Source organism: Triticum aestivum, chromosome 6A (assembly GCF_018294505.1).
Source record: "Triticum aestivum cultivar Chinese Spring chromosome 6A, IWGSC CS RefSeq v2.1, whole genome shotgun sequence".
NCBI classification, from domain to species: Eukaryota; Viridiplantae; Streptophyta; class Magnoliopsida; order Poales; family Poaceae; genus Triticum; species Triticum aestivum.
This window is the reverse complement of record NC_057809.1, coordinates 130,627,920-130,637,548: the sequence shown is the minus strand read 5'-3', so window position 1 is coordinate 130,637,548 and position 9,629 is coordinate 130,627,920. Positions and strand designations below refer to the sequence as shown.

At 40.7% G+C, this 9,629-nt stretch overlaps 1 protein-coding gene across 1 annotated transcript; it reads left to right on the top strand.

The window, feature by feature from the left end:
- The first annotated feature begins 469 nt into the window (after positions 1 to 469).
- On the top strand, positions 470 to 5,589 carry LOC123132479 (nucleoid-associated protein At4g30620, chloroplastic). The gene is made up of 7 exons (XM_044552279.1): positions 470 to 717; positions 1,538 to 1,677; positions 3,835 to 3,944; positions 4,029 to 4,068; positions 4,875 to 4,946; positions 5,082 to 5,138; positions 5,225 to 5,589. Exons 1-7 carry the CDS (start codon positions 645 to 647, stop codon positions 5,297 to 5,299), a joined length of 567 nt encoding a protein of 188 aa, XP_044408214.1. The 5' UTR covers positions 470 to 644; the 3' UTR covers positions 5,300 to 5,589.
- Positions 5,590 to 9,629: the final 4,040 nt, after the last annotated feature.

Sequence of the window (9,629 nt, the reverse complement as noted above, 5' to 3'; positions counted from 1 at the left end):
ATGGAGAATAAACACTTGTCAAGAACAAGGGAAATGTGATAACAATAACTTTATTATTGTTTTTAGAACATATTTTCAACAGTCTTCATGTGATTTGTAAGTCGGCGTGACGGTTCGGGTCGTATGGTAGGGTGATGATGAGAGTCATAGATTATTCCGGGGCGCAACCTCAAGACCGGTTCATGCATGCCTCGCTTATGTCGATTTTGGACCAAATTTTATTATTAACCGGCCAACTCTCTTTTAACTCCCTGAAAAGAAACGACAATGTTACCCAGCTAACGTTCGCTGGGAGAAAGGTGGCAGGCGAACGCCATTTGATGGCAATTTTAGCTGCGAAGAAAAATCAAACAAGGGCAGTTTGAAAACAAAAAAATGCCTTCTTTAAAAAAACTGTCATATCACTGTCATTTTATCACAACCAAAAATGCCAACTAAAACGCCCGCATATTCCATCCTCCCTGACGAACGTTCGCCAGTTATGAGTGTCCAGAAGAAAAACATATCCATTTCCTCTTCCAGTTCTCTCTCCTGTTTTTCCCCGTCGTCAACAATATCTTCTATCCCGAAAATCAAGCTGGTTTACCCCTTCTTCTCCACCGTCCCTCCCCTGGAGCGAGCGAGCCCTCGTCTCACTCCCCGCGATGGCTTCCTCCACTGCTCTCTCCCCGGTGGCCTTCAAGTCCTCCTTCTCGCCGCTCCCCTCCAGACCAGCTCGTAAGTCCACACCTCCCCCCTCTCTACGGCGTTGGCACCACTGGCAGCCGGCGGCGACCTGGCCGTTCTGACGCGTACTATTCCCCGAATCTACCTTCCCCGTAACATAAATCGATCGTAGACATCTTCGCCGGCCGCCCCCGGCCCCGCCAGCCCACCATTGGCGTTCGGTTGTCGGGTGGCTCCAATTAGTGCGTCTGCTGACCTAAATAAAAAATAAATAAAAATAGTGCGCCTGCAATTAGTGCTGGGTTGTGGCTCCGGACATTCAATTATGGTTAAGCCGAGTGGTATAATTTTTCCTTTTCCTCCAAGCTCCATTTAAATGATAAATACAGTATGGTCTCTTTATGTTACTGCAAACGTCTGAAGTTTGGTTTCTGGGAGATGCAAAGTCAGGGAAAAATTCCTGATGAATTTCCATCTAGCGGAGTGTAGATTGTATGAGGTAAAAATGCAGATTTGCGTTGGGTGATTTCATTGCTTTCTATATCTGTTAATTAAGACCCTTCCACAGTTCAACTTTCCCCTCATCTATCCAGAACAGAATGAGATGTGGTGATATAGTTTAGAAGGATGTTTCAATGGCCGAGAGGCCTGGGAGATTTTTTTATTTTCTTTTATATCTCGGGTGCAGATTTGTTTCACTTGGTCATTGTGGATAGCATTCTGACATTTAAATTCAAAAGTTTCATTTTGCCAAGTGCCAACTGTTATGATTTTTGTTCTTTGTTCAATGAAATTCTATAAATGGAGTCACATGCAGAGTGCAATGTGTACTTTGATAACTTATTGGAGTAAAATCTGATTTGTTCTTCAGGTACTAGCATAAATGTACAAGGCGCATTCTGTTTGCCATGTTCCACTTGGAAAAGAGCTAATAATAGATCGTTCCGGGTATACAGTTTATTTGGAGGAAAGAAGGAGAAAGATGAGAATGGTGACGAGGCACCATCAAAGGTAAGCAAGTTACATGCCTTTACTCTTTTGCTTACAATTGTTGTGCTGCAGTGGTCCCAATAGCTATATAATATCTTCAATCATTCCTGTTCAAATGAAACCAGCTGCAAGTTTGGTGCCTGATGTAGACCTGAATCAATGCAAAGCTGTGCACTGATCAATTTGATTTAGACTAAGTGAGTTATGCTCAACATAATGTCATGTGATTGTGTCGTGGAGATGGGCAACAACAATAAAGCCTTTCAGTCCCGAACAAGTTGGGTAGGCTAGAGTTGAAACCCATAAGATATCAAAACCAAGTCATGGTTCTGGCACGTGGATAGCTAACCTCCATTCCCCCTTGTCCATGGCTAAATCTTTGGTGATATTTCAGTTCTTTGGATCTCTCTTTATGGACTCCTTCCATGTCAAGTTTGCTCTACCCCGACCTCTCTTAACATTATCGGCACGCCGGACGCTATGCACTGGCGCTTCTGGAGGCCTTCTGAGGTACCACCTGCCCATCAAGGCTAACTTCCTCCTTGTGCCTAGTAGTACTGAAACCGCACCTCATGTACTCAGTGTTAGTTCTGCTAAGCCTAAAACCTATCGATTCTAAACTTTGTCTCCACAGCTTTGACTTCCTATTAACCCCAATCCGACTATCGTCGATTAGCACCACATCATCTGCAAAGAGCATACACCATGGGATACCTCCTTGCATATCCCTTATGACCTCATCCATCACCAAAGCAAAAGATAAGGGCTCAAAGCCGATCCTTGGTGTAGTCCTATATTAATTGGAAAGTCATCAGTGTCACCCTCACTTGTTCGAACACTTGTCACAATATTATGTTCTTGATGAGGGTAATGTACTTGGCTTTGTGTTTCTCCGTGGCCCACCACATGACATTCTGTGATATCTTATCGTAGGCCTTCTCCAAGTCAATGAACACCATAAGCAGGTCCTTCTTTTGCTCCCTGTATCTCTCCATAAGTTGTCGTAACAAGAAGATGGCTTCCATGGTCGACCTCCCAGGCATGAAACCAAACTGATTTTTGGTCACACTTGTCATTCTTTTGAAGTGGTGCTCTCTCTCCCATAGCTTCATTGTATGGATTAATTCCACGGTAAGTACAACTTTGAACATCCCCCTTGTTCTTGAAGATTGGTACTAATATAATCCGCCTCCATTCTTCCGGCATCTTGTTTGACCAAAAAATGAGGTTGAAAAGCTTAGTTAGCCATACTATCACTATGTCTCCAAGGCCTCTCCACACCTCAATGGTGATACAATCCGGGCCCATCGCCTTGCCTCCTTTCATCCTTTTTGAAGCCTCCCGACCCCGGGCTCTTGTCGTCGCATAAAACGTTTGTTCGTATCATGAAAGGAGTCGTCCAAATGGTAAGCTCTCATTCTCTCCATTGAACAGCTTATCGAAGTACTCTCACCATCTATACTTGATCTCTTCGTCCTTCACCAGAAGCCGATCTGCTCCATCCTTGACGCACTTGACTTGGTTGACATCCCTCGTCTTCCTCTCTCGGATCTTGGCCATCTTATAGATGCCCCTTTCGCCTTCCTTCGTGTTTAAACGCTGGTAGAGGTCCTTATGCGCCCGACCCCTTGCTTCACTCACATCTTGCTCGGTGGTCTTCTTTGCCACCTTGTACTTCTCTATGTTGGCTGCACTCCTATCCAGGTTGTGGAGATGGGCGATTTACTTAATTCCTATTACAGAAGTTTTTCTCCTTGCAAAGTCCGTTGAGACCTTAAACTCCATGTAGAGACAGTGGTGGCCTACTGTAGCTGTGACTCCCAGCTTTCTAGAACATTAGATTGAGACTAATCAAGAGCCGAGATTGCATTTTGGCACACTTCAAAATTTGAATACGGATACACTATGAAGTACCAGTATAATATTTTTATCAGTTTGTATCAGTATCTGAGTGAATATCTTTTACTTTGTTTGGATTACGTCCTAGTTAAATCACCATGTCGAAATTTAAGCTGCTCGTACATAATTCTTTTTGCAAACATTGTATATGTCTTTTTTCAATTCTTGTCTGCATCGCTCAAACTACTTCTGTTTCTTTAATTTGATGCATATGCCCAATGTGCAGTAGGCGTTTATGAAACCATCTTATGGTGCTCCCATTTTGTTCTGCACTCACAGGGAGGAATCTTTGGAAACATTGGAAATATGCAAAACCTTTATGAAACTGTGAAGAAGGCCCAAATGGTTGTCCAAGTGGAGGCTGTGCGGGTGCAAAAGGAGCTTGCAGCGTAAGCTTTCGGTATTTGAGTTATTTTTTGTATGCTCTTTCAATGTACTGCATGTGTGACTTCCTCCCCATCTGTTTCTTTTAGGACTGAGATTGAGGGTTATTGTGAAGGCGAACTAATCAAGGTATGTTTGGAATTTGTAAAGAGTTAAATCATATTCTCCTTAACTGCAATCTTGCTGGCTGTGTGCATTCTTGTGTTTTGAACTTAATGTCGACCTGTGCCAAATGATTATTATCCTCGCATTACTGAAAGTCTGAAAAACATGCCGTAACAGGCATTAAGTATCATAGCTTATTATTTGAGATGCAACTTTCTACTGTTAAACTGATGCGTTCCATTATTTTTTGAGGTAGGACCTGCAGCTTGTGGTATCTTTACAAGAACTTGATTAAGTTGACCTGATATCTCTCTTAGCTTTCCATTAGGTAGCATCCTTTATTAGCTTTGCTTTAGGTAACATTCTAGTAAAAGACCATGCAATCTTCCACATGACCACAACTAGTTAAAACACTTTTGTTGTTTTGGTTATCTATGGCATAGAGCACTGTCAAAGCTGTGGGCAGGAAGGCAAGAGTAAATTCAACAGTTACCATGGTCATGGAAGGCTGTTGCAAAAATGAAATGCACTTTACAACCCACTATTCATACGAAAAGAAGTATATTAATGATGTTTAGCTTCTGAATTCACCAAAATAATGTAATCACAGTGTAGGAACATTTTATATTTTAACACCATACTTGTGAGTTCTTGTGCTATACCCTGTAGAACCATACATTTGTGCAAGTTTGCCAGGACTTGTATGTTGCTTATATGTTTAGCAGACTACCCTGGTTTTCATTACTATTGTGTTTTTCTATGATTTGGATGTACTACTTATAATTCTTATACAGAGTTACAGATCATATCTGACCTGATCTGTTAAACAGGTTACACTATCTGGGAACCAACAACCTATAAATGTTGAAATAACGGAAGCTGCAATGGAGTTGGGCGCTGAAGTATGCATTATGTACTTAGTTTTATTATTCTTGGAAGATTCCCTGCAAATTCATGCTCACATAATTGTTTGTATCAGCAGAGTTAATGTGATAACTACCAAGCTATAATGCGTTATACCCTTTCTTTACTTCCAGAAAGTCTCCGAGCTGGTCAATGAAGCCTACAAGGATGCACACCAGAGGAGCGTTCAGGTGTGAATCCTGCTGCTTGTGCTTCAGCGCACCAAAATGTGAATCGTTCTCATAAACTAACACAATTCCAATCTAATGACCTGCAGGCCATGAAGGAAAGGATGGCTGATCTAGCGCAGAGCATAGGAATGCCTGCAGGGCTCGGCGACGGTCTCAAGTGATAAAAGGCCTGGTACTTGAATGCTTTCCAATAATGAAAGAAGCGTCTCTCAATTTTGTATTCTAGCTGTGTCGAGTCATGGTTAAACCCCTCTGCAGCATCGGTTAGCTGTGCACGAGCTGTAACTGTGGACACCTGTTTCCTTGCTCATTTGCACATCATAGTTACAGCATTAGTTCTAATGTGTTGTTTTACACCAAACAGATGTTGCTTTTGTGCTAGTAGACCGGCAGCCTGGAGAACATTTGTAAACTAATAACTGCAGAGTGAAATATGTTTATGTTGCGAATAGAGTACTCTTTGGTTTTGGATATCGACATTGTCCTTAAAACACGGCTTAAACCTATGGTCTAATATATCTTGAAAAAATATATACTGTTATAATGTTGCAAAATACTTTTTGAGGCAGTCTACATTTTTTTCCTGAAAAGGGGGAAGACCCAGGCCTCTGCATCATCATGATGGACACGTCGATCAGAGGCAGTGTACTGTACATATATGTTTTTGAGTATCCAGTCTAAAATATTATACATCCTCATGGTAGAATACAAAAGTCAGAGACCCTAGCGTGATCAGCCTAGTCTGCAGGCAGGTCATATTGTGAATGCTATTTCATAAATGCCAACCATACGTCTCCATGTGATGTGTATGGTCCAATTAAGCATCTGCGTGCTAGTTTCCTGACGAAGTCATAGTCTTTGGCCATTTGGCCCTAAGGCGTGAGACCCATCAACGTATTTCATGGAAGAAATGTTGTGTATTTCATGGAAGAAATGGTTTTTGCGCCGTATGAATTCTTTGATCTCTCTCTCAGTCGGCTAGGCCAGCAAAAATATTTTTTTACAGCACCGTACGATGAACAAAATGTCAAGAACGATGAATGAATGGAATCAAAGTACATCTCTGATTAACCATGGCACTGATTAACAATGAATGGAATCAAAGTAGTGTGACATTATTCAACTTCTGATTTTCAGGGAATAAGAATTATGTTATGATTATAATAGTGTTAGTAGACTAGTAATATTGATACGCAATATTCCCTGTGAAATAGTATTGATTACGTTGGACAAGGACCTTACATGTCGCTTGCGCCACATGCCAAGAGAAAAGCAAAGAAAATCTACATACCAGTGTTGTACTCACTGTCAAATGGTAAACGAGAAAGCAAATAAGATCTAGCATTCCCCTTTCCACCGAATCCACTTTGCCAAAATGACATTCTTCGCCATCTACATCCCCTATGCTAGAACCCTTTTAATCCTAGCATCACTACTCTAAAATCCTCGAGTTATTTTAAATCCAAGTTCCTCTCCGTAGGCTTTAAACCCCTAAAGATTCCGAAGTGAGAGGATACCCTGCTCGTCCAATGGAAGGGATGATTCTCTTTTGGCGTCTTTTGAGATAGCCTTAAGCCTATGTTTACTTGTATTCTTGTGAGCTTAATTAGGATTTATGGCAGTGATGTGAAAGGAGAATGTTGGCTCATCTATAAAGCCCTGTGTTTGAACTGGACACGTTTCTAATTTTGATAGGCCCGGGAGATCCTTACTAATATAAGTATTGGAGTTGATGGTGATGGTTTGTCTCACAAAACAATTGTTGAGAAAATGGGATGATATCTCCCTGATCTTCGCCATATTATTTTTAGCGATTATGAACTCGACTATGTTTCTTACCATCTGTTGTTGTTATCGTTCTTGGTCAATTTGTTTTTCTCTTACTGAATTTATTTACTGTTCTTTTTATAGCAAAGCAAGAGCACTCAGCTAGTAGCACTGAGTTAAGCAAACACTGCCACCTAGCACATCCTTATATACTTTATTTTTATTTTTTATGTGCTCGCAGCATAAAGGTGGGAAACTTTATTTTCAGATATCGAGTTAAACCTAACAAAAGCTATTGTGTCGTACAGATGAAACAAATAAATCCAATCAGTACTAGCAATATTAAAGGTAGACAGATTGAGACTTGATGAGTCTAAATACTTGGCACCTCACATACTTTCTTCCCACATCACTCCATTTATTTCGTTAATGGGCTAATGATTTTGATATCTGTAAGCCTAGCTAGGCGCTAAGATGACTTCATGATGTTGGTAGTTTGATAGAAATTAAAGCCACATATCATTAAAGCATATATTCCAAGATTTATATAGACCATCTTTTTTGCTCTAGTATTTGATCATTCTAAGCGAGCAATAATCCACACACACGCACACGAGCATATATAATTTCCTTTCCTCAGGATTATATTGTGTGTAACTCTGCTACAAGGACAGACTGCAAAATCCTTTTCCTGTGTAGCAGACAAAATCTTGAAATTATTGTACCTTTATCTAGAAACAAAACATCTATTTTTTAGTTAATAAGTAAGTGTACATGATAACGGAGTAATTAAGCTTGCAATTATAGTAGCATCCGAGGCTAAGTACAGAAGATCAAGATATTAAAATGCAAATGGTGTCACCATGCATGATCACATTAGCCTGCCTGACAACGACGAGATCATGCATTTATATGGCATGCCTTTAATTAGTAGTACTACTCAAATACATAGCAGCTAGGCTAAACACAGGATTTGGTGCCGAAATTTCTCCCCTTGTTCAGATCGACAGTGCCATCTGAAAAGTTGATGTGTTCTCTTATCCTGATCAATTGGGGCTGAGCTTTCCACGAGCAGCCTTAATTAGGAGTCTGTTAGCCCCAATCGATTAAGCTAATGCTTCAAGTAGATTCCAGGAGAGTTCTTCTGCTTCCATTGATTGATTAGTGGCCATGATTTGGATCTGGTGAGTCAGCAAATGTCAACACTAGTACTAGAATAAGCATTCCTGTAACATATGCATGTCACCTCAGGTGTTGTTGCGGTTGTGTGCAATGATTTTGTGTTTTTTGTTCCATACTAGCTTTGATTTAGTCATGGCGAACATAAACTAGATGGAGTTTGATGACCTAATGGATTGCCTAGGCATGATTAAATTTGGAGATTTGTGTGCTTGGCATTTGTGCCCTTGGGGAATCTGGTGTGTTGGTTATTAGAACATTTAGCATGTATAGAACTTGTACAACATATAAAAGTATGGCCACAACGCGCAATATTTAGTAGTGAGAATTCCTACAAACCGACAGGTTAAACCGTTTTCAAATAGAAATTTCGGCAGCATAATTATATGAAATGCGTGTTTAAAAAAACCCTGGTTTAACATGTCTTTGAACATTAGTAGCATATACATTACCCACACAAAAATAACTCACAGAATTTTTTTCGTTTGGTTCCTCAAACAAAAAAAGTTTAGATTGGGATTGACTACTCAAAATTCCCAATAAGCTTTATACCATCAATTTGCAAAATTTGGAATCTGATGGTTGCCTCGGAAAGACAGGTCAAGCATGCATTCCGATCTGAACATTTAGGCAGAGAACAGGGAAAAGGTGCTCCATAAACAGCAAAAACAGCAAGAGCATGCATGTGAAGAAGCAGAGCTCGTGGAGCCTCAACTGACCGGTTGCTGCTTCGATCTGCATGCGTAGCACGCAATGGTCAGAAAACACTCGAGCAGACAAGAGACCAGCACCCGACAACTCACAGCAGCTCACCACTCGCAATTGTTGCTTGCTCCAAGCAGCATCTTCAGTTATACCATATCTGTGCCTGTGGGCCCAGCCATTATCACCATTGCACTATATAAAGGTTACCTTCAACCGGTTGATATTAACGACCAATATTTTCCATTATACTCCCCCGTCTTAAAATAAGTGTCTCAAGCTTAGTATACAACTTTGTACCAAAGATAATACAAAGTTGAGACACTTATTTTGGGACGGAGGGAGTATTTACTTAAACTTTTAGGGACAATGGGTACAATCACTCCTCAATGTTTATTATTTTCATAAAATTGTTGGGCTAGTTTTTACTTCGTTTGAGATACATTTTTGTTGCAGTAGGACAGTTTTAGCTGGACTTGATCTTTTGTGACACATTGAATTAGAGATTTAACCATCAAAATTTTAATCTGTACCAAACCTGAAATCTCATCCCCACCTTGAAAGATCCAGCGGCATGTCAGGTCGGTGTGGCCACTGACATGTCACGTTGATCTGGCGACATGTCAAGGCATGTTCGGGCGACATAACCCAACTTATGGACCTACGCAAAATTATAAGGAATAATAACAAATAGGGATACATCTAACACATATTGTCAAACATTGCATCATATGTGATGTCCGCGTCATCAAATGGATGCCAACTCGCCATCTAGTAAGCGTGACAGCTAGGGTGAAGGTATTAAACAAAATGGTGATTGAGAAGGTCTTTCTGAGGCAGACG

Excerpts from the sequence above, each read along its gene's own strand:
- LOC123132479 (XM_044552279.1), top strand. The coding sequence starts at position 645 with ATGGCTTCCTCCACTGCTCTCTCCCCGGTGGCCTTCAAGTCCTCCTTC. Across the intron at positions 718-1,537 it reads GCTCCCCTCCAGACCAGCTC|GTACTAGCATAAATGTACAA; the intron begins GTAAGTCCACAC and ends TTTGTTCTTCAG. Across the intron at positions 1,678-3,834 it reads GTGACGAGGCACCATCAAAG|GGAGGAATCTTTGGAAACAT; the intron begins GTAAGCAAGTTA and ends CTGCACTCACAG.